Genomic DNA, 25,232 nt, shown 5'->3' on the forward strand with positions numbered 1-25,232 from the left:
CTGATGCAACGCGACGGAGCGGATGCCGCCTTGACGGACGGACTGACAACCGGACGGATGGGTGGATGGCGGGGGCGTAGCTGAAAGGAGGAAAGCCACATTATGCTAATAAGCTCCTTCACTCAAAGGCGGCCCTCCGTGTCACCCTCGGACATCCTTCACTTGCTCCCTTTCTTATCTCATTCGGGATACGCACACATTAAACATACATGATGGGGGGGGGGGGGGGCAGGTGTTAGTGTGTCAGTCCAGATGTTGGGGATGTTCTCAGTTGAATAGTTAACTCACTTAAACACTTTTAATTTATTCATTCAATGTGCTGTGCAGTGTGCACGCGCGTTTTCTTCTCATGCAAACACACATGCACCCACACAAGTGTGTGCACGCCTACGGAAATTTGCCCCAAAGCTTTTTTCATGAAAAAACCCACTCACATTGGTATTTTGCATGATTTCAGTTTTTTTCCTCACAGATTCTTTTTGTAATGCTGAACTTTTAGAGGTGTTGAAATTTTGGCGTCAATGCTTTTTACCTTTGGTGGATCTACTCAATGATTACCTTTACAAATATATAAAGATGTGTTATATTGGGTGGTGGCTCAGTGGGGCACTGGTTAGCACGTCCGCCTCACAGTAAGAGGGTGCGGGTTCGATTCCACCTCCGGCCCTCCCTGTGTGGAGTTTGCATGTTCTCCCCGTGCCTGCGTGGGTTTTCTCCGGGCACTCCGGTTTCCTCCCACGTCCCCAAAACATGCTTGGTAGACCAATTGAGCACTCCAAATTGCCCCTAGGTGCGAGTGCGGATGGTTGTTTGTTTCTGTGTGCCCTGCGATTGGCTGGAAACCAGTTCTGTCATCTTTTTGCCTATTGGTTTGACCCACAAGCAGAAAACCAACTCAGAAGTCCAAAATGAGTGAGGAGTGTTTATTGGAGGAGATGCGGGGGAGGTAGAGCGGGAGGATCTGAGCCAGGAGCAAGGAGCGGGAGCAGCAAAGGTGGAGGGTGTGGAGTTCAACCAGACGGGGTGGATCTTGGCGGTGATCTGTGGAGGGAATCTGCAAGCGACATACACAAGACTTGGTCAGAGGATTCGACGTGGCTGTGGCGGAGATCTTACTGCAGACCGGAGGATCAGGAGAACGTGGCGTCGATGAGCAAGGCGAGAACTAGGAGCGAGATCTAGGAGCTAGAGCAGGGGTGGGCAAACTTTTTGACTCGCGGGCCGAACTGGGTTCTAAATTTGGACCGGAGGGCCGAACCAGGAGCAGATGGACGTAGTGTTTGTGTGAAGTAATATAAGCGACCTGTAAAGGTCATTGCATAAAAGATTTTGGCCTTTAGTAGGTAGTCAGTACATAGCCTCTCTAACAGCAAGCCCTATGTAGTGCCTCCACGCGGCGACACATGGTAACTGGGTACAACACGGACCCAGGCTAAACTACAAGGGACTCGGAGGAGGTTTGGCCCCTAGACGTGCGGCACGCAGGCCCACCGGTGTGTGGACACGCCCTGGTGCCCACGAACCAGCCCCCAACTATGGGTTAAATAGTACCACTGCCCAGTGGGCTCCTCGGGAGAGGAATGGGCTAAGGGAGTCAACCCCAACAGAAAATCAATTTCCCCTTTGGGTTAGCGTCAGGAAGGGCATCCGGCTGTAAAAAGTTTTGCTCCAAAAATTCTCAGTATGGCTAGAGACGGCCATATCGAGAACCCAGTCCAACCCAGCGGCGCCTGGAAAGCGGACTTTAAAACGACGATGATGATGATGATGAGTAGGTAGTAAAGCATGGATATTCCAAACAAGTTTTTTGAAAACAAATGCATTTATTAACAGCATTTAAAAAAAAAAATCACTAAAAAACTGCTATCAGTGATTCTCATAAAATACGACACTATTATTATGAATAACAGTCTCCATCACCTCAGTGCCTGCAGGTCAGATTAATGAAAAATGTTTATCTTATGAGATCACATCAAACAGCAAACATTCTGACCAAATATATCATCTTGAAGAATCGGTGAAAGCATACATCCAAATAAAGTAATCAAAACGGCAACACGGTGAGGGGTATCTGAACATCAGAGCAGAGTTTTAACTCACAAACACCTGGTAACAGAGGTGAGGAAACGGGGAACACTTCCTTAAAGTAAGCCTTAAGAACTTTACAGGTTAAGATTAGTCGCAAAAAGGTGGTGCATCAATGTCCTTGAGCATCCTGCATTGTTTGAAAATGAGAATGGTCGCCAGTTTCAATCCCTGCTATGTGTACAAATCATATTCAAAATGCATTTTTTTACAACAAACTTGAGAGCCTCCCCTTCATTTTCAGTGGGAACAGTGTTGTTGGTCTCCCTTTTTTGCTAGTGCATCATAGTCTGGAGTAAAATTTGTTGTGGCAATTCTTAGGAGAGATCCGTTTACCTCGATCTGTGACGGGTTGATGTGGCTGAACGTCACGTCGCGTACGTCGAGCCAAATTGGCCACTCTTTTAACATTCGGCACTCACTTCTTTTCTTCGGGCCACTCATTTTAATGGAAGGATTCCAGGGGAAGGTTTGTGGGTGGCTTTAGCGTAAAACTGTATCTGAAAGCTCAGCGAGCGAATTACAAGAATGCTGTCGTCACAGCACACGCTCTAAATTCGGGACTGATACAAATAGAGCGCGAGTGCGCCATGTCCGTACTACTGAGTACGTACAGTGTACGTCGTACACGCACTTGTGAGTGTGCACCGAGCTTTCTGACACGGCTTCCGGTAGTAAATGCGCAGGCGAGCGGTTCCCCATCTACTGGGGAAACGCAGTCATTGCAGGCAAAATGACAAAAAAAAAAAAAAGTTTAATAATACAATTAATTCAGGGTTGGCGGGCCGGATTAAACGGTCCCGTGGGCCGGATGTGGCCCGCGGGCCGTAGTTTGCCCACCCCTGGGTTAAATAGTACCACTGCCCAGTGGGCTCCTGGGAGAGGAATGGGCTAAGGGAGTCAACCCCAACAGAAAATCAATTTCCCCTTTGGGTTAGCGTCAGGAAGGGCATCCGGCTGTAAAAAGTTTTGCTCCAAAAATTCTCAGTATGGCTAGAGACGGCCATATCGAGAACCCAGTCCAACCCAGCGGCGCCTGGAAAGCGGACTTTAAAACGACGATGATGATGATGATGAGTAGGTAGTAAAGCATGGATATTCCAAACAAGTTTTTTGAAAACAAATGCATTTATTAACAGCATTTAAAAAAAAAAATCACTAAAAAACTGCTATCAGTGATTCTCATAAAATACGACACTATTATTATGAATAACAGTCTCCATCACCTCAGTGCCTGCAGGTCAGATTAATGAAAAATGTTTATCTTATGAGATCACATCAAACAGCAAACATTCTGACCAAATATATCATCTTGAAGAATCGGTGAAAGCATACATCCAAATAAAGTAATCAAAACGGCAACACGGTGAGGGGTATCTGAACATCAGAGCAGAGTTTTAACTCACAAACACCTGGTAACAGAGGTGAGGAAACGGGGAACACTTCCTTAAAGTAAGCCTTAAGAACTTTACAGGTTAAGATTAGTCGCAAAAAGGTGGTGCATCAATGTCCTTGAGCATCCTGCATTGTTTGAAAATGAGAATGGTCGCCAGTTTCAATCCCTGCTATGTGTACAAATCATATTCAAAATGCATTTTTTTACAACAAACTTGAGAGCCTCCCCTTCATTTTCAGTGGGAACAGTGTTGTTGGTCTCCCTTTTTTGCTAGTGCATCATAGTCTGGAGTAAAATTTGTTGTGGCAATTCTTAGGAGAGATCCGTTTACCTCGATCTGTGACGGGTTGATGTGGCTGAACGTCACGTCGCGTACGTCGAGCCAAATTGGCCACTCTTTTAACATTCGGCACTCACTTCTTTTCTTCGGGCCACTCATTTTAATGGAAGGATTCCAGGGGAAGGTTTGTGGGTGGCTTTAGCGTAAAACTGTATCTGAAAGCTCAGCGAGCGAATTACAAGAATGCTGTCGTCACAGCACACGCTCTAAATTCGGGACTGATACAAATAGAGCGCGAGTGCGCCATGTCCGTACTACTGAGTACGTACAGTGTACGTCGTACACGCACTTGTGAGTGTGCACCGAGCTTTCTGACACGGCTTCCGGTAGTAAATGCGCAGGCGAGCGGTTCCCCATCTACTGGGGAAACGCAGTCATTGCAGGCAAAATGACAAAAAAAAAAAGTTTAATAATACAATTAATTCAGGGTTGGCGGGCCGGATTAAACGGTCCCGTGGGCCGGATGTGGCCCGCGGGCCGTAGTTTGCCCACCCCTGTCATAGCCACTGCTGCCCTCCCGCCTGTAAAATATTGAAATGTTGGCTGGAGCCGAGCCACGGCGGCTGCCGCTTTGGCCCGCGGCTCCACGTGCATGGCGAGGGTGCAACATTTTCTCCAAATGCAAACGTGTAAAATGCAAATGGGACATATTGTGGCGGTTACGGGCTGGCTGAGCTTGTGCCCGCGGGCGGCAGTGGGGGTTGGGCGGGACTGCTCGGATGGACGGCCCACATTTGACCTCGACCATTCAGGAGCCATTAGTGCTTGGTTTTTGGACCCCCCCCCTCCCATGAAAATAGGTGTAATTTCATTCCTCTAAGTTTGGTTATGTGTTTTCTTTTTACGCCATGCCACCTGCTCCCTAAAGCGCAGGGGTGGGCAATTCCGGTCCTTGAGGGCCGGTGTCCTGCATGTTTTATAGGTCTCCCTGCTGCAACACACCTGATTCAAATGATCAGGATTGTTATCTAGCTTCTGCAGACCTTGCTAATTATCTGACCATTTGAATCAGGTGTGTTGCAACAGGGTGACATAGAAAACATGCAGGACACCGGCCCTCGAGGACCGGAATTGCCCACCCCTGCTATAGCGCAATATGGCCGCACCCTCACACACACTCCCGCCCGCCGTCATTGGCATGGCGCGCTAACCGTGACATGGGTGGGCAGTGGGGTTCTGATATAGATGCGCTTCACATTACTGCGTTATAGGGGTGTAAATCGCGGGTTTTGTCACGATACGATATCATATCGATACAAAGAAGCACGATACGATATTTGCCGATATCTTAAAGCCTGCTGTGATTCATTCACGATACATCACGATATAGTGCTCTACGATCGATATAGAACAATATCCTGATTTATAACAATTCATACGCAAAATCAACAAGGTACTGCAAACTCTTTATTTAGGAAATTACAAGAGTATTGTAGTATACAAAGTGCTTATTTTAACACTGAACTTTATCAAATTCTATATTTTTTCTCATATAAGTAAGTAAAGAAAAATGAATATTCTTTCTTTTTTGTAATACCATTAACTTTAAAGTGCATTACTGAACTATTTAATTACAAAACAAAAATAAGTACTTTATAATGAATGTAGTAAACATTACACCTTGACCATATGTTCTAATCCAAATGCAAAAAAAAAAAAGTGCTTCCAAACGAATGACTTGAAGCCCAAAGGGGAGCGAATTTCCTCGTCTTCTTGGACACTAGCCATAGCACCAGCCCAGGAGCCGCGTAGTTGTCGGCTCCCCTTTCACGTGCCTGCTCTGCTCACAACACAACACGCCGCGCACTGCTCCCGGAAAGAGGAAGCAAGCAACAATGAACTGGATTTCAAAATAAAGTCGCGTCTAATGTCCGAGGTCAAAAACGGGCGATATAGATCGATGTTTACGTTTAGCATCGATGCCAACAAATCGTAGAGCATTATATCGATTAATCGATGTGTATCGATGAATCGTTACACCCCTACTGCGTTAGCATTCGCCCCTGACAGATTTTAATTAGCATCGTTAGCGTCATTAACCCCAGATGAAGCCATCACTTTGTTGGTGTGTGCGCTTTGTGTTTGCGTGTTTTTGCGTGCATTTCGTCGTTTGGCAGTCGTGTGTTGAAGTGCGAGCGTTATGCATGCAGCGTCACTCGCTAGTTTTATTCTCAGTGTACAAGCAGGTGAGTTTTACAATTGCGTGCGGCCCGGGCAGCAACGAGGGAAGACGCAGGCACGCAGAATTGCATGGTCGTCCCATCCATCTTGCTTTTGCTCTTCCACTTTGCTGAACTTCCTAAAGAGAAAAAGAGCAAAACGGTTCCATCTGCAACATGGTCGATGTTCCGGGTAGCAGATTGACATGCGTGTCAGACATCTGCTGGGGTGGGGGGACGACATATGCGTCCTACGCCCCCGCCACAAGACTTTGACTTTGGAAAGGACACAAGGTCACGCCTAGCCCTTTTATTTTCTTCAATAAGCTGACAAACCCGAATGCGTGCAGGACACACGTCTGTGAGCGTGCGCCTTTGCTCGTGTGCGTGTGTGTGTTTGAACTCCTATTTTGGCTAGGTGAACTCCTATTTTGGCTAGGTGTGAAGGATTGGGATTTAATGGCAATTCTTACCATATGTAAGATTATCACGGCTAGCTAAGATGAGCGACTCTGGTGTCTGTGAGCAAGTGTGGATGTGATTGCCAATGGCAGTAATGTTGCCCACTGTGGGCCAATCACATTAATTATGTAAATGACCAGTTAAACCGTGCGTGGGGGGGGGTTTGGGGGTCGTATTGTTTGGCTATGTGAGTAAACGGGGAGGCTGGCGGCTAACCCTTTTCCTAATAGGTCAAACGCTTGTGCTAAGCTAGGCTAACTGTTTCTTGGGCTTGGAAAATGTTTGATTAGGTGTGCTAGCACTTCCCTCCTGAGAAGTGCATGCCACCCTTTTGGGTGCCACAACAAGGTACAAGTTGAATGAAAGCACACTTTGTACCATTATGGGGCCGGCCGCTCCACGTGGTTTGCCCTCCGAATAAAAGTGCGCGTCTTTTTTGGGGGGCCTCACTTGCTCCGCCCGGCAGAGGAGCTCGGCTCAAATCGAAGACTTCGCTATTCAAAGTGAAGTTTTGGACTGTTTTTGAAGCCAAAATGACCAAGAAGGCCTTTTTCCTGTTTGCCGTTTCTTCTCCGCAGTGAGATGAAGGCCAGCCGTGTCTTTTCTGTCTTTTCACTTTGGAAAGCTCCCGCAGGTGACGGCGGGCGTGCGCCGACGTAACGGAACGTAATGAGCGTGCCGCCTGGACCCGGACGAGCCGCTTGGCCGCCGCTTGGCCGCCGCTCAGCACCGCTTCAGCTGATGGTCGGCGATGGGCCGAGATGGATGCGGGCCAGCCTTTCTTGGTGGCGGCCAAGTGTCGTCCTTGCCGCCATGCACTTGGCCGCCGTCCCGGCGAGTCGGCGGCGTCCTCGGGGCCTCTCAGGGCAGCCGGCGAGTAGCTACGCCGACGCTCCCGCACGTCGTGGCGTATGAGCGGCGCCCGCTAACGCGGTGCGACACGCGCAAACACCGGGGGCCACACGCACGCACCTGTCAATGTGAGCGCACGTGCTGACTTTGTGCTCGTCACTTGACAGCCACGGCTCACATGGCATCGCCGGACGAGATTAAACTTTGCAAAGAAGCGTTTTATTAAATATTAGATCCATATTGGTCATGTTTCCATCGCAGTTCTTGACAACACGTTTGATGGAATGTATTACAAAAATGACATGCATGCGTGGTCAGCCCTTCTCACCTTGTCTTTGTCTTTTTTCATTTTTGAGGGAAAATCAAGTCCACAGCTGTAAAAAAATGACATTATTGAGTTGGCACACACGCAGCAGGCAGATGGCACACACGCACGCACACGGTCACACACACACACACACACACACACACACACACACACACACACACACACACACACACACACACATACGCAGTTGTTGAAAAATAGCTGGACGGTTCACTCGCTGACTTCTACATTTCAAGTGTGTGTGCGTGCGTGCGTGCGTGCGTGCGTGCGTGCGTGCGTGCGTGCGTGCGTGCGCGCGTGTGTTGTTGGCAGTGTGTGCGACGCAGCTGCTGCTACAGTGAACATGTCAACAACACATCAGAATTGATTAACCTTTCAACTGGGCCCTATCCTCAACCTCGTCTTCATCATCATCATGCTTCTCATCATCATCATCATCATGGTCCTCCCACAATGTTTTTTGCCCTCTTCGCATGTTCAAGCATTCCTGCTGCTGAGTGTGAGTGAGTTTTGAAGCGTGCGCATCCCAACGCGAGCGGCCATTCTAACACTTTTCGGTTCTGGCAGCCCTCGTTACTTCCACTAAACAAAATGGAAGGGAAGTGGTGTTCCTAATATTGTGACGTCATTCAGGGGCAACCTCCAAAAAAGTTTTCAAGTCCAGTAAACCACCCAAACAAAGATGCACCCCCCACACACTCACACATCACTAAATACGTGTGTGCGTCTGCATGTGTGTCTACTGTTGGGATGGGGTGGAGGGGTGTGATTAAATATGGCTGGCACACCAGTGTGCGGTCATGTGGACCAGGAGGCGGGACACAGCGCCGGGTGGGCGGATGGCCACCACGGCAGCCTCTGGCGATACCCCCCCCCCCCCTCTTCCGCCGCAATATGCCTCCCGTACAGGCAAAGACAAAACAGATGTCCACCGTGGCGTGCATGGGCATGTGCGTCAAAAGGTCGTTTGGAAGAATGTGTCACGGTTGCTCCAACATGAAGATCAGAGGCCAAGTTTCCATTTTGAAAATGTTGTTCCACCCAGATGAGACTCGCCTATGTCCAGTTATCTAAGTGGAAGACGCTCTGCTGACGCCTGACAGACACCTTGACATGCAGGAGGTCAACAAAAAAAGAAGAGTATCATGTCAGGTCGTCGTTATCACAGTTGTTTTTGTGGTCTCGGCTGCTCGCAGTTCTCAAGTTTTTGATGTGAACGACTTGCACATTCCTGCTCAGTCAGCACAATGGCACCTCTGTGTGTACCTGCGCGTGCGCGCCACGGAGGTCAGGTATTCCTGCCAGTTCCCCGGCCACGTAGGAGGCCTCTTTCCAGACGACCATCATCCATTCGACTTCATCAAGTGAACTAATTTAGCTGTAAGCAAAAGTCAACAAATAATCAAATCGGGAAGAAATTAAATGGTGGCCAAAATCTTTTGAAAACAACAAAATCCAAGATGAGCCAAATTCATCGTGAACAAAATTTGACAGCTAGGCAATAAAAAAGTGTCTCTGCACTTTGGGCTTACATTCATGTAAAGTGCAGTTGTGTATAGATATGTGTTTGTGTGTGCACATGATTTGGGAGTGTGTGTGCGTCCATGTATGTGAGGGGAGGGCGTTCGGCGGGAGGGGGCGTGTACGCGTCTCACCTTGCCCGATAACTACTTCCTGGGCTTCATGTTCCTCATCTTCCTCTTCTTCCTCTTCGTCGTCTTCTGGTCTCGTCTTCCTGGCTGGCACGTGCGTCCGTCCACCGTCTGTCCGCCTGTCAATCACTTCGTTGCTGTCAATCACTTTTTCTGCTGAGCGCGCGCACACATGAGGTTGATTGACGGCGCCATGGCGGGAAAAAGCGGCGCGGAGGCTTCCGTCAAATGGCAGCTGTGCTACGACATCTCGGCCAGGACCTGGTGGATGGTCAGTACACGCACATTTATTTATTTGCACGCACCCGCGGCTTTTCTTCTTGAAATACAAAACGAAACAAAAAGTGCCTTGGAGTTTGCATAACTGTGTGTGCAGTTGTGTATTTATGCAGGTTTTTGTGCAAGCGCGTGTGTGTGTGCATTGCGAATGTGCGGGTCCGCAGAGAAGTGCGTGACTTGTTTTATTTTTATGTAAAACAACACAAAATATAGCGACAGTAATAATGTGTGTGTGTGTGTGTGTGTGTGAGAGAGAGAGAGAGAGAGAGAGAGAGAGAGAGAGAGAGAGAGAGAGAGAGAGAGAGAGAGAGAGAGAGAGCGAATGTGTTTGTGCGTGTGTGTGTTTTATGACTAAAATAACATCGTAAACGTCGAGGTGCATCTTAGTCATGAAACGATGTTTTCATCTTAAAATAAATTTAGATTATTATACATTTATAGGGAATTGAATTTTATTGGTACTTTTATTCAGATGTTATTGTTTCTTTTTAATTTTTTTCAAAGATTTTATTATAACTTTATAGTCAATTGAATTTTATCTGTACTTTTAATCAGATGTTATTGTTTCTTAATTTAAAAAAGAAATTGAAGGTTTTATGTATTATATATGTTGCTGTTAATAGCGTCGCTTACAATGTGACATGCACAAGAGGCTATTTTGATGCATCTTGTCATGATTATAATCTATCTAATTTCATTAAGGCTCGTGCACTTTCCTTCGGTAAACTTGATTCATTTCACTGTAGAAATAAAAAATTTCAGTTTTTGCCACTTTCATGCAAATAATTTGTCTTCGTGTTTGGAATTTATCTGACTGAGATGTAGCACGTATATTTGAACGATATTTGAGCTTTTTATAAATGACATTAAATGAAACGAATGATTACACATGAGCGTTTAAATTCTCCCTCTTTTTAAAATTTTTGCAAACATCAAATATATTTAATTTATCTAAATACGAATTAATATATTTAAATACATATATATTTGCAGTTGACATTTTGTCATTTTGTTTTCAATGTTCTCACTTAAAATGTTCATGTTCTCGCCCAACATCATAATTTTAACATTGTTAATTAGCGGCAGTATTGTCATCGGAGCTCAACAGGGAAATTAATGACGTTCTCTGAAGTGACAAAATGAACATGTTGGAAACCTGTTTTGGTTTGATGTCTTGATTTTTTTCATTTTACACGGCTGTCCTTAAAAACTATGAAATTATTAAATAATAATAATAACTATGAAATAATATAAATAATAATAATAATAATAATAATAAATATCGTGACATCGGCGTGTGTTGTATGACGTTATTCAACATCGCTTTTATATTCGTCCCATTTGGAACATTTGTCCTGACCTCCGGCCAGGGAGCGTCGGAGCGCGCGCGAGGTCGCTCTACCTCATGCACATAAAAAAATCACTTTTTGTTATTCATGTTCTTTTTGACGGCATTATTATAACTACGAATATTACTTCAAGAGTGCAAAATTAAATCGGTTCAGTTTTTAACATCAAATTATTTTAGTGGAGACTAAATTGTTCATTTGTGAGCGTGCAATTATGCAGTGTGAGGTATGTGCTCTTTTGTACTTCAATGTTTGCGTGCGTGCGTGTGTACGCGCGCACCCGCTTATTGGTGAGATATTTGTTTGCTAGCTCAAAATGTCTTGAGCTCATTGGAAGGTGCGCATCAACGTCGTTGTTGGCAAGAAGGGAGCATTTGCTGCTCCATGTTAGCGTTAGTGAGATTAGACATCAGGAAATTGTGGGATTAAACCTGTCTGCTTCAACTTCCTTCACTTGCCCCCCCCCCCCCCCCCACAGGCCACCCCCCACGTTGTGTGCCTTTTGTGTCCCTTTTCTGTCACCACGACAACCACCCTCAAACACGTATTGTCACATGAATGGATCTTATTGGTGGTTCTGTTCTAAATCTGAAAGCGGGCCTAAAGGCGGTTATAATGCTAAGCTATTTCTATGACCCTTGAGTGGACTCCAGTGTCAAGATGGACAATCATGCTGCTACAATGCTAAGATAAAATGTCAATGCTTAGTTTGATTATGAGACAAAGCGAGGCTACCGTGCTATGTTGGACGTTTGTTAGCGTGCTGAACATCTCAACGAGGTGAAAGTGAGGTCATAGCGGACCATGTTTGAAAGTATGATTGACGCAATGTTTTCCCATAAAAGCTGAGCAGCTGTGGAAAAATGCAAACTGCCCCTTTAATCCTATTTAATGCTTTAATGCTTATTAAAATAATCAAACAAATGGAAACACTAAAAGCGCTACTTACCTTGCCAAAGCGACGACAGCTAGCCGCCAGATGTTCGCCTCACGTAGAATTAGCGTTAGTTCGCTTTTATTTTGGAACAGCGCCTCAGATGAGGTTGTAAATTTGGCTACAATGTTTAGCTTTGCTACGCTATATTTCGATTGCTAAGATACACGGTGACCTTCGATGCTAAGTTAGCCAGCGGTGCGAAGCTATGCTGATGATGCAAAGCTACACTGTCATCCTAATGTGCATTGTAATGCTAAATTGCACGAGAAAGCCAAGCAAAGCTGCCGGCCGTTTACCGTCATGCATCGGCATCTGCGGTGAAATCAAGATTTCCATCAGTATCTGCACTGCATTGTTTTAGGAGATTAGATCAGACATGAGATGAATAAAGGTTCTCTTAGGTCCCAGAGTTAGGCTACGCCACTACTTGGGCTAATGCACAGAGGTGTCAAATCCAGATCCAGACGGTGAAAGCCTTGCCACAGTTGGAGCTTCTACTCAATCGGCAGGTGACCGAGCTTCCGGGAGCTTGCTTACCCGCCAGCGCCGTCTACCTGCCGCTTGAGTGGAAGTGCCAACTGTGGCAAGGCTTTCACGTTCTGGATTTGACACTTATGGTAAAAGCAACATGCATGAGACAACATGTTAACAAAAGATGACCAATAAAGGTTTTTTCATCTCCCAAAAATAACACCACATGAATGCTAATGCTAATACTGATGCTAACGCATGAGGATAACATCTGGCAGATGATAAGATGTTTAAGGCGTTATGTTTCAAAATAAGACTACGCTAACGCTAATGGATTCAAACGAGGTTGTCCAAGGACTCAATTTTTTTGTTTCGTTTTGCGTTTGCCGTACATTCGTGCCTCGAAATAGCTCGCGTGCTAACAACACACGGGCTAATGACGAGTGATCACGGGAACACATGACTTACAGATGTACACTCACCTCTCGAGCACACTGACGTTGGGGGGGCGGGGCTGGTGTCAGCAGGGGCTGCTCGAATCTGGTGATCTTAATTAGCTTGACTATCTACAGTAGGGTGCTTCTAAAACAGTGCTTGGCCATGCCCACCTCGCACAAACACAAGTGACGGCGGTCGCGGGGCCAGGATGCAGATGCTCATTGCAGCTTTTTGTGGGGTCACCTTGGAGAGGCCTGTGGTGTCCAACCTGGCAAAGGACGCCTCTCACCCCCACCCACATGCGAAAGTGTGTTCCATCCACCACAGCCGCCCCCCGACGTAATCCCCCGACACGCATGAGGGAGGGGGCAGATGCGAGGGGGGGCTCTCCACGGCAACCGCCGTCGGAGCGGACGTCCCGTCTCTCATTTCATCATCTGGTTGATGTGGTTTTCTTACCAGATGTTCAATTGGCTCACAATTTAGCAGACTAGCTTGTTCCTCACCTTCCTTGCATCGCCAACTTCATCAGGCCTCGTCCAAGTCAGAGGGCTCCTTTTCTGAGCGGTTAGGTGGCAAGTTACCCTGCAAGATAGTTTCACCGTCGGGCGCTCTTGTCTGAGGTGCCGTTGGCGCAGCCGCTTTGAGTTGAACATGTGGTTGGGCTCTCATGACCTAGTCGAGACGGGACGATGACGAAAAAGAGGAGAAAGGAAGCTCGATGGAAACAATTAGGGACGCGCAGCTGTGTGACTGATTAGGATGACGACCCATCCGTTTGTGTACAACACGCACGGAATCGCCGTAACAGCGACACGCAACGAGCTCACAATTTAGCAGCAGAGTGGCTCGCCTGCTACATGCTAGCTCACAATTTAGCGAGCCAGTTTTTCGGCTCGCCCTAAAGTCGACACAAGCGAAGAGCTGACCTGTGTTACTGAGGCGCCGGGCTGACAAAACGAGAGTGGATTGACTGAGGTGGGCTGCGCAAAGGACGTCAAGGTCCGGCCGGGGATCAGGTTGAACAACCAATTCACAGGTTTGTGGTGTAAAAAAAGAAGCTGCAATTTAATGTGGAATTCATTTATATGCGATGATGGAAAAGTGACACATCAGGTTCATGTTTTGGTCATTTTTACAAAATTAAATGTGAAGATGGGGGGGGGCAATGTTGGAGTAAAAAACATTAAAATTGGTGAAATCATGTAAGATCTCTAAGAGAAGGGTGCAGTTGCTGCACGAAGCCGAACAAACCTCTTGATCCGCAGCCATACATACGTGTCCGATGATCGACGGTAGACAAACAGCCACGAAGCCTCCGCTGAGAGCCAAACAGTGACGTGGTCGAAATGGCAGGGATTGATGGTCCGCAACTTTCAACAATAGTAAACTCCCAAAAGTAAAAACGTAAAAAGCGAGGAAATACCAGAAAAGAATATACAAATGTAGGAATGTAGATCGTCTCTCTAGTGACGCTGCGGCGCTCTTCATGGCAAACCGGAAGTCAAAGTCAAACCACATCGACAGCATGTTCAAGTTTTCTACGATTTAGCGGGCTACCTTAGACGTGCCGGAACAACTCTTTGACTGTTTGGACATTCGCCACTTTCAAATAAAAAACATCAACAACACGCCATGTCGCCATGTCGGCAGGCCACTTTGCCCCGATAATGACATTGCGGTCTTTGAAGGCATCGGAGCCAAACACACGCACTCGCGTCCCACACAAACACTCGCGTCCTCCTTCTTGGTGGTGTCGGATGACGCAGTGCGGACGGTGGAAGGGATGCAATGGATACCTCCTCACATGAACCTTCTCAGACCTCCGCTGAGAGCAGCAGCCTATTGTTCTACTGCCCCCCGCCCAACACACACACACACACACACACACACACACACACACACACACACACACACACACACACACACACACACACACACACACACACACACACCTAAGCAGCCCCCACTATTCCCCACTTTGCCAGCTTCTCTCTTTTGGAGCGGACATTCATGTTAGCCTGTTAGCTCATGAGCTTGTTTTTAGGTCTCTCGTCCAAGTCGGCCTCATGGGGTTTCGCTCAGGGCTGCACTAACCCGGGGGGGCTGCAGAACTAGTTTGTCACGAGCTCCACGTTGGCTTGTTTTCTTACTAGTTAGCTCTAACCTTAGCCACCTGGTGTGTTTTGCAAATGTTCTTCTCCATCGTTCTGTTGCAGCAACGATTGTTGGCATGATGTCCGTGTTTCTACTAGCTTAAAAGCCAGCCCGTAGCTGCTTGCCAGCATGTGATTTAATTGCGAATGGTTCCGGACTCCATCAAAGACTTGCGGATGGCTGGGGCTTCTCGTTCGCTATCTCTGCTGTTGCTAATAAAAATAAAGGCGCCCGCGGGGGAAGCGGCTCAACTTCCTGCTGCGAGTGCTGCTATTTATTTATTGGAGGGTTCCTTTTCCTGCTCCCGCGCTGCCGTAAACAAAAGAAGACTTTTAGGATCTATTTGGAATTCCCACAAAGCAATGGGACTGGCCCTCCGCTCGTCAAAGTGTCGTCCATCTTGGCTCGCACTGCTGCCAAAGGGGTTAACAAGGAACATCTGCTCAGCAACCCGAGACAAAGACAGTGTCTCCGTGCAGTCGGTCGTGCCACCGCGGCATCACTGCTTGTTGGCGTGCTTGACTCAGCTAGTGGCTCAAATTGTTCGCATGTTTGTTGGACTATGTGTGGCCTGCACTCACACTCGGAGTAGGCCCACAATTCAATAATAGTTTCTTCTACCATCCTTGATCACTTTGAAGTTCTGGCAGCACCGTCCAGCACGAGATGGCAGACATTACTTGTCTTCTCCATCAGAGAAGCACAAAAGCGTGTCTTCTCGCTCACGTGGCAACCACAGTACGTATGTCGCGGAGGCGGACTTGGTTATCGAATATTGTAGCTACTAGCAGTCAGCTGTGTTAGCACATTGACTCGCATGAGCTTTTCTCATGTTAGCATTGTAACAAGTTGACCATCCTTTCTTGTGCTATGGACGTCCATTCTTTGCTTGCCAGTCATCGTTTGCTGTGCTAAAGGTTAGCATTGTTACTCGCTCATTGGTTGGCCAAGAAGTCGGAAGGGAGTGGTGCTTTCAGGAAAAAGGGGTGGACCTAAGGGGGGAGAGGGGGGCTCTGTGAATGAATCCATCTGCTTCTCATTAAACTGCGTAAATAAGTTCTGACCCACATCTTCTATTTAGGCGCGCTCACACACACACACACACACACACACACACACACACGCACACACACACACGCACACACACACGCACACACACACACACACACACACACACACTGTCCAGGATTTCTGTTTGAGCGGATGTGGGAGAGGAGACGAGACGACTTGTTGAGGTAGAAACGACTTAAGTGGCTCGAAACAAAAGACGGAGGAGGACAAGTAGGTCTGGGAAGGAGTAGGAGGAGCTGTGAGAAGGAGCAAGAGAAGGTTGTGGCCTACTGAGAAGGACGGACTTTGTGGGATGACCCGCAAGACCACTTTAAGCTCGCTAAGCATGTTCTAAAAATAGCACTGCTCACAAACTAGGGTTTTTTTTTTGCTTTAAATTTTGAATCAGAATTGCTCATTTCATTTTTAAAATCATGTTGTAAAATACATGTAAATATTTTAGGTACAACGAACTGACCCCTGGTCAAAGTTCATGTGTGCGCACTCCGCGCTTTCCTGATAGGCTGCAGCGGTGCTGAGCAGTTAGCTCACTTGTGCTTCAGCCCAGATGGAGGAAAACGGCAGAAAAGCCAAAATATACGACTGTTGGGTTGTCCGCGGAACATGGAGGCCCGTCTTTGCATGCAGTGGTGGTTCTACACAGAATTACGCCCTGGGCGAGACTACTTCCAAGCGTCAGATGTTTTTTAATAGAACGTAAGAAAGTGAAAATTGCATTTCTCAATTGAACATCTCAATTGAACAAGTTTCACTATTTTACATTTTTTAAAGTGCACAAAGACAATGGGACAATTCTGAAAATTACAGTTATCAGTGTGTATAGTATACCGTATTTTCCGCCCTAAAAGGCGCACCGGGTTATAAGGCGCACCTTCAATGAACGGCCCATTTTAAAACTTTGTCCATATATAAGGCGCACCGGCTTATAAGGCGCATAAAATAGAAGCTATACTGCATCAAACTGAGGTTGACTAGGGTTGCGGTATGCATCCACTAGCCAATAACCAACGAGCCCTCTATAAACAATCGCGTTTCTCAAACGATCTCCTATAAAATGATCAGAACTGACTAAAGTTCGATCTAACGCATTGGTACTACTTACCTATGTTTCCCTTCCATATCGATCCGTAGATTTACTCGAAACATTAACAGAGCAGCCTATTTTGACATGAAATAGCCTGGTACGTATAGCAGCTATCGCAATAGCATTAGCCATCCGCAAAGTCTCACGAGCCTCAGCGAAGTGTAAACAATCGCGTTTCTCAAACGATCTCCTATAAAATGATCGGAACTGACTAAAGTTCGATCCAACGCATTGGTACTACTTACCTATGTTTCCCTTCCATATCGATCCGTAGATTTACTCGAAACATTAACAGAGCAGCCTATTTTGACATGAAATAGCCTGGTACGTATAGCAGCTATCGCAATAGCATTAGCCATCCGCAAAGTCTCACGAGCCTCACCTCGCAATCTCCCATGAGCCTCAGCAAAGTGTAAACAATCGCGTTTCTCAAACGATCTCCTATAAAATGATCGGAACTGACTAAAGTTCGATCCAACGCATTGGTACTACTTACCTATGTTTCCCTTCCATATCGATCCGTAGATTTACTCGAAACATTAACAGAGCAGCCTATTTTGACATGAAATAGCCTGGTACGTATAGCAGCTATCGCAATAGCATTAGCCATCCGCAAAGTCTCACGAGCCTCACCTCGCAATCTCCCATGAGCCTCAGCAAAGTGTAAACAATCGCGTTTCTCAAACGATCTCCTATAAAATGATCGGAACTGACTAAAGTTCGATCTAACGCATTGGTACTACTTACCTATGTTTCCCTTCCATATCGATCCGTAGATTTACTCGAAACATTAACAGAGCAGCCTATTTTGACATGAAATAGCCTGGTACGTATAGCAGCTATCGCAATAGCATTAGCCATCCGCAAAGTCTCACGAGCCTCACCTCGCAATCTCCCATGAGCCTCAGCAAAGTGTAAACAATCGCGTTTCTCAAACGATCTCCTATAAAATGATCGGAACTGACTAAAGTTCGATCCAACGCATTTGTACTACTTACCTATGTTTCCCTTCCATATCGATCCGTAGATTTACTCGAAACATTAACAGAGCAGCCTATTTTGACATGAAATAGCCTGGTACGTATAGCAGCTATCGCAATAGCATTAGCCATCCGCAAAGTCTCACGAGCCTCAGCGAAGTGTAAACAATCGCGTTTCTCAAACGATCTCCTATAAAATGATCGGAACTGACTAAAGTTCGATCCAACGCATTTGTACTACTTACCTATGTTTCCCTTCCATATCGATCCGTAGATTTACTCGAAACATTAACAGAGCAGCCTATTTTGACATGAAATAGCCTGGTACGTATAGCAGCTATCGCAATAGCATTAGCCATCCGCAAAGTCTCACGAGCCTCACCTCGCAATCTCCCATGAGCCTCAGCAAAGTGTAAACAATCGCGTTTCTCAAACGATCTCCTATAAAATGATCGGAACTGACTAAAGTTCGATCCAACGCATTGGTACTACTTACCTATGTTTCCCTTCCATATCGATCCGTAGATTTACTCGAAACATTAACAGAGCAGCCTATTTTGACATGAAATAGCCTGGTACGTATAGCAGCTATCGCAATAGCATTAGCCATCCGCAAAGTCTCACGAGCCTCACCTCGCAATCTCCCATGAGCCTCAGCAAAGTGTAAACAATCGCGTTTCTCAAACGATCTCCTATAAAATGATCGGAACTGACTAAAGTTCGATCCAACGCATTTGTACTACTTACCTATGTTTCCCTTCCATATCGATCCGTAGATTTACTCGAAACATTAACAGAGCAGCCTATTTTGACATGAAATAGCCTGGTACGTATAGCAGCTATCGCAATAGCATTAGCCATCCGCAAAGTCTCACGAGCCTCACCTCGCAATCTCCCATGAGCCTCAGCAAAGTGTAAACAATCGCGTTTCTCAAACGATCTCCTATAAAATGATCGGAACTGACTAAAGTTCGATCTAACGCATTGGTACTACTTACCTATGTTTCCCTTCCATATCGATCCGTAGATTTACTCGAAACATTAACAGAGCAGCCTATTTTGACAGGAAATAGCCTCGCGGGTACAACAGCTATTCGGTGACGCCCCCTGACTACAGTTGCCGTAATGCTGGGAAGCGATGCGACCTTGTAATTTATTAGTCGTACTAAAACGTACTGAAACATTTTGGCAGAGCACTGTGTACAACCAGTATGGATCAACAAATTCATCAGTTGATCCATATATAAGGCGCACTGGCCTATAAGGCGCACTGTCGGGTTTTGAGAAAATTTTAGGTTTTTAGGTGCGCCTTTTAGGGCGGAAAATACGGTACATAAAATTGGCAGAGAACAGCAATACCGTATTGGCCCGAATATAAGACAGTGTTTTTTGCATTGAAATAAGACTGAAAAAGTGGGGGTCGTCTTACATTTGAGGTCTAGACCAGTGGTCCCCAACCACCGGGCCGCGGACCGGTACCGGTCCGTGGGTCACTTTGTACCGGGCCGCCAAGCCACACAGAAAAAAAAAAAAATAATTGTTTTAATCGACGATCAATTAATTCAGGTCAAGACGCTCGTCTCGGTCACGTGACGTGTTTCCCCAGTCGAGCCCGCAAAGCTAGCAAAAATGAGTAAGTATTTATTTTGAAAAATATAAAAAAATTGGCGATTCTCTCCCAATTACATCCGTCGGTTCAGGTCAAGACGCTCGTCTCGGTCACGTGACATGTCACCTCAGTTGAGCCCGCGAAGCAAGCAAAAATGAGCAAGAAACAGAGATGTTTGGAAAGCTTCTTCGGAAAGGGAAAAAAGCCCAATGAGGAGACGGAAGAAGAAGAGGCTACGACTTCTAAGAAAAGGGAAACTGCATTTAAAAGACTATGACGCGCCAAGCCCACTCTGCATAATATGTGGCGACAGGCTAGCTAACGAGGCAATGAAGCCCTCAAAACTGCTTCGGCACATGGAGACCAAGCATCCTGCATTAAAAGACAAACCTTAACCACTTCGGGTGTCATTGTCTCCGATTACGCCTAGATGGGACCGGCTCGTTTCTGAGAAACAAGCTCAGTGCTCCCACTAATTCAATGTAATGGTGAGTTTATTTTAATGTCGTTTATACTTGTTCTTATCAAAGTCAAAGTCAAAGTCAAAGTCAGCTTTATTGTCAATCCCTTCATATGTCAAGACACACAAAGAAACCGAAATTCCGTTTCCTCCATCCCACGGTGACGAGACATACAAGTAGGCGACACAAAACAAAAACAAGAAGGCACAAACCATAAATAATAAATAATAAATAAAATGAGCGATGAATAAAATAATAAAGTCTTTTTTCAAACTTGAGTCTGGAAAAAGAGGAGGTCGTCTTATAATCATGGTTGTTTTATATTCGGGCCAATACGGTAATTTAGAAAAATTAAGAATGATGCTTTGACCTTTTTCTGTTCCTCTCATTTATTTGGCATTGGATAAGAACAACAGTCGATAGTCTCATCCCCCAACATTGTCACTCACTCAGAAGTGAAGAGGAGACTAAACCAATTTCACGTAACCTGGGGGTGACGTTATAGCTTTGTATCACCCATTTGACACAATTCAGAAAATGTGCGGGAATTATAGGCCTGTATTTTTAATTTTGTACTTGACGTGTGTTTTGGGGAAAAAATGAGGTGTGATTGACTTTAGCCCACTAATAATGTTGCATTATACAGTGGATCCCACTTTTCATTACCACTTATCCTCACAGGTGAATTGTCCCCCGCGCTCCCCCTTCCCTGGCATTTTCTCTTGTCACTTAGTTTCTGTGCACGTTTTAGCAAGCATGGGCACCTGGTCTGCAGCTGAAGTGGGCGCTAAATTGCCAATTCCCCTGAAGAGGGCGCTAAATTGCCAATTCCCTACACAGTGATAAACATTGCTAAAACCGCTTTGCGGCGCAATTTTTTTGGGGAGGGCGACGGTTCGTGCCAGCCCTCACGTGACATAAAAAACAAAAAAAACGCCGCCCTGGGCAGCCCGCCCATTTTGCCCATGCCAAAAACCGCTACTGTTCGCATGCACAAGTCCGACAGCTCAACAGCAACGAACTCTGCAGCCTTTTTGTCAGTTGTAAACAGTTCGCGCGAGGGAGCAGGAGGGGAAGGCGCGTCGCTGGTCCAGGGCGTGAAGAGAAACCGAACCATTTGAATCGTGAACTGCAAGGTAAGACATTTCAAGCAAAGGGGAACATTTTTCGGTGCATTTACAGAACAAAATAAAAGCTGCACTTTCCCTCAGTGGCGTCAGTGTGAGGTGACGATGCTTGGGCACACGCGGCTTTAGATAAAGCAGGAAACAAGTCCTAATCCGAACCCGATGCACTCGAACCATGACAAATGCCTTCATGCAAGCGGACATGACCTTGGCTGCTGACGTTGCTCAGGTCGAAATCCAACTCATCCAAACGACCTTCACCTCAAAGCCCGTCCCGTCAGTTCGCGCCAAACTTTCGGCGTCTCGCGGACAAACAAAAGAAAAGCAGACGGAGCTGCACAGTCGCTATGAAAGTGGCCTGCGAGAAGCTGCAATGAGAGCAAACGACCGCTAGAGAGACACATCGGACCGACAATGCAAGTCGATGCAACGTTTTCGCCCCTCTCGCCACATTTCTTTTGACCTTCTACACTTTCCACTGATGTGTGCATGCGCGACTTGAACTGGACTGGTCGCCATCCAGCATCTGAGTGACTGACAGGTCGACACCGATCACGTACAGACCTACGAGTTGGCAATTTTCAGTGCGATTCATTTGCTGCAGAACATTCGAATCACTTTTGTTGCATCGCCATGATAGATAGATAGATAGATAGATAGATAGATAGATAGATAGATAGATAGATAGATAGATAGATAGATAGATAGATAGATAGATAGATAGATAGATAGACAGATAGACAGATAGATAGATCTTTATTGTCATTGTCACACATGTACAACGAAATTTAAAAAGTGCCAACCGATCAGCGCATGAAATAAAAAAATAAATAGAATACAAGATAAAAAAAAATACAAGCTAAAAACCCACAGAAGAACATACACAGACACAATCATTTACGTTTAGCGGCATTCAATGTGACCACCGCTGTAGGGTAAAAACTGTTGGCGAATCTGCTAGTCCTTGACCTAATTGATCTATAGCGTCTGCCTGATGGCAACAGTTCGAAAAGGGAGTGGCCAGGGTGGGAAGTGTCCTTCAGAATGTTCTGTGATTTTTTGAGACAGCGGGTTCTGTGTAGGTCTTCCAGTGTGGGGAGAGGGCAGCCAATGATCTTCTGTGCTGTGTTGATGACCCCTTGGAGCTTTTTCCTCTGAGCAGCAGTGCAGCTGGAGTACCAAACACATATACAGTACGTTAGAGTGCTTTCTATGGAGCAGCGATAGAAGGACACCAGCAGCCTTTGTGTAATACTGTGCCTCCTCAGCACCCTTAGGAAGTAGAATCTCTGCTGGGCCTTTTTTAGCAGCTCAGAGGTGTTCACGCCCCAGGTGAAGTCCTCCTCGATGTGGACTCCCAGGTAGCGGAAGGAGGACACCCTGGTGGAATGTCCGTTTTATTTTTCCTCCTAAAATCAATGACCAGTTCTCGGGTTTTAGCCGTGTTTAGGAGCAGATTGTTCTCACCGCACCACTCCGATAGCTGCACCACTTCGTCCCTGTAGGGCGTAGGCAGACTCATCCCCCTTTGAGATGAGCCCCACCACGGTGGTGTCATCCGCAAATTTCACGATGGTGTTGCTGCGGTGGGCGGACAATGCAAAGCTGATTCCACTGTGTGTGTGTGTGTGTGTGTGTGTGTGTGTGTGTGTGTGTGTGTGTGTGTGTGTGTGTGTGTGTGTGTGTGTGTGTGTGTGTGTGTGTGTGTGTGCGCGTGCGCCTGTGTTTTGCGTGTGTTTTGCCATTCAGCCATATGTGCCTTGCAAGGTGTCACTTGGAATGCTTATGCTTTTGACGTCATCACATTATTGCTGCCCTTTTGATGTCTCTAAATTGCTTGATTGGATCGTTTCTTGTTTTTTTTTCCCTTGGAAGGCATCACTTGGAATGCTTTTGTGTCCTGCTTGGGCCTGTGACGTTATCACATTATTTCTGCCCTTTTGGATGTCGTTTCTTGTTTTTTTTCCTGGTTTTTCCGCCTAACTCATGGCATTATCTGTTCTCAAATTGACGGCAAATATGACAACAGCTAATGAAGCAAAATTGAAAAATATTGAAAAATATTTTGGCAGATCAGTGGTTATTTTAATTTGTTATTTTATTACTTTTTAGTTTTAATTTTGCTACAACTGCTGAACTTTTATTCGTGATCTCATATAGGAATGACCAACCTGTTTGCTTTCAAAGTCAAACATGACAATGATGATGATGATGGCGATGACGATGATGGTGGTGGTGTGGTGGCAGCTCACACAAGCTGCTGAAGCTGCTGCTGACTGCGTGTGACTCTGTGTGTGTTTATGTGTGGACACGTGACGGGTACCGTTTTTTTCCATGTATAATGCGCAAAATTTAACTAATTTATTGTCCTAAAATCTGGGGTGCGCATTATACATGGGTACATTTTTTTTTTTTTTTTTTTAAGAAAATCATGGTACAACAATTTTTGAAGAAAATCTTGTCACGGATGGTTCTTTACAACGTCACTTTCCTCTCTTTTCATTTTAACCTAACTGATCGCGGTGGTGCCTTTCTGGGCAGTCGGAGAAATCAACGCCAACAAAAAAAATACATCCAGCCTAGTGAAGAAATCACCAGAAAGATCACCATGACAATTGTGAATAATAAATAAATAATTATTATACGTATATATTATATATATTATTATTATAATAATAAATAATTGTGATAAATAACTGGAACATCACTCAAATATTGGTGATCCCGTTGAGAGTCTCACATATTTCTTCGCTATCGAGTTTGCTACTGCATGCGCAGTGATACTGACCGGCAGAATAACATCCGGTTGTTCCCAAAGATGATCTTTTTTCTGAAATAATTTTACGTTTACGGACTTAAGTAACCCGGCCGGGTCGTACCAAAGACTATAAAAATGGGACCCATTGCCTCCCTGCTTGGCACTCAGCATTAAGGGTTGGAATTGGGGGGTTAGATCACCAAATGATTCCCGAGCGCGGCGCCGCTGCTGCTCACTGCTCCCCTCTCCCCCAGGGGATGGATCAAAATCACACGGGGATGGGTCAAATGCAGAGGACAAATTTCACCACACCCAGATGCGTGTGTGACGATCGTTGGGACTTTAAAAAAAAAAAAAAGTCAAAATTTGGGTGCGTATTATACATGGGTACAGGCTTTTTTCCAGCATCGACATGCCATTTCTAGGGTGCGTATTATACATGGGGGCGCATTATACATGGAAAAAAACGGTACTCGCTCTCTCAGGCGCACACGCACACACACACACACACACACACACACACACACACACACACACACACACACACACACACACCACACACACACACACACCTGAGTGATGGCTGCTGCTGTTAGCACGTTAGCATCAGGGCATGGGGCAGGGTTTGTGCAAGCGACGTGGGTGTTTACCTGCGGCTGTTGCGGGATGTTGAAGGCGGGGTCTCGCGGCCCCACACTAACAAATCGCTGACTAGGAGAAGTGGCAGGCGGGGCAGAGTATGCTGAGGAGCACACGGAAAACATCCAAAGTCACTTTCGGGCAAATTTTCCAATGGTTGCGACCGACGCCGAACGCAAATACTAAGGCCGAGCATCGGCCTCACACTTCACACCCAGTGTGTGTGCATGTGTGAGTGACTCACTGGGCGAGGGCGGCGAGTTACCCTCGGCCGAGGAGGTGGCGGTCGGCTTGGTGTCGACGGGCAGCGGGACGAAATTCGTTCAGGGAGGGAGGTTGTTTTCCGGCCTCTCCACCATCTGTTCAGTGCTCGTGCCGTGCAACTGCTTCCTGTTTAAGCTACACGCGCACACGCACGCATTCGCAACTACATCATGGCAGTGTGTACATTTGTGAACATGTGTTTGTTATGTTCACGAATGTAAATGTGTGTGTGTACGCACGCATGTGTATTTGTGTGCATGTGTGTGCGTCACCTTCGAAATGTGCGTGTACGTGCGTGCCCAGGGCTGATATGAAACGTGTATGCACGTATTAA

The 25,232-nt window shown here is 46.2% G+C and overlaps 1 protein-coding gene across 4 annotated transcripts in view; it reads left to right on the plus strand.

Moving 5' to 3' along the window:
• The first annotated feature begins 9,288 nt into the window (after window positions 1-9,288).
• nfia (nuclear factor I/A) overlaps window positions 9,289-25,232 on the plus strand; it is a 38,807-nt gene continuing 22,863 nt past the window's right edge. For 2 of the 4 annotated variants that reach the window (XM_037249429.1, XM_037249428.1), the window contains exon 1: window positions 9,290-9,545. In XM_037249429.1, the coding sequence (XP_037105324.1) occupies window positions 9,447-9,545 (99 nt within the window). In that variant the 5' untranslated portion in view covers window positions 9,290-9,446. Of the gene's footprint in view, window positions 9,546-25,232 lie in introns of all 4 variants that reach the window. The other 2 variants (XM_037249427.1, XM_037249431.1) reach the window with 2 other exon arrangements.

Source organism: Syngnathus acus, chromosome 4, assembly GCF_901709675.1.
Source record: "Syngnathus acus chromosome 4, fSynAcu1.2, whole genome shotgun sequence".
Classification (NCBI taxonomy): domain Eukaryota; kingdom Metazoa; phylum Chordata; class Actinopteri; order Syngnathiformes; family Syngnathidae; genus Syngnathus; species Syngnathus acus.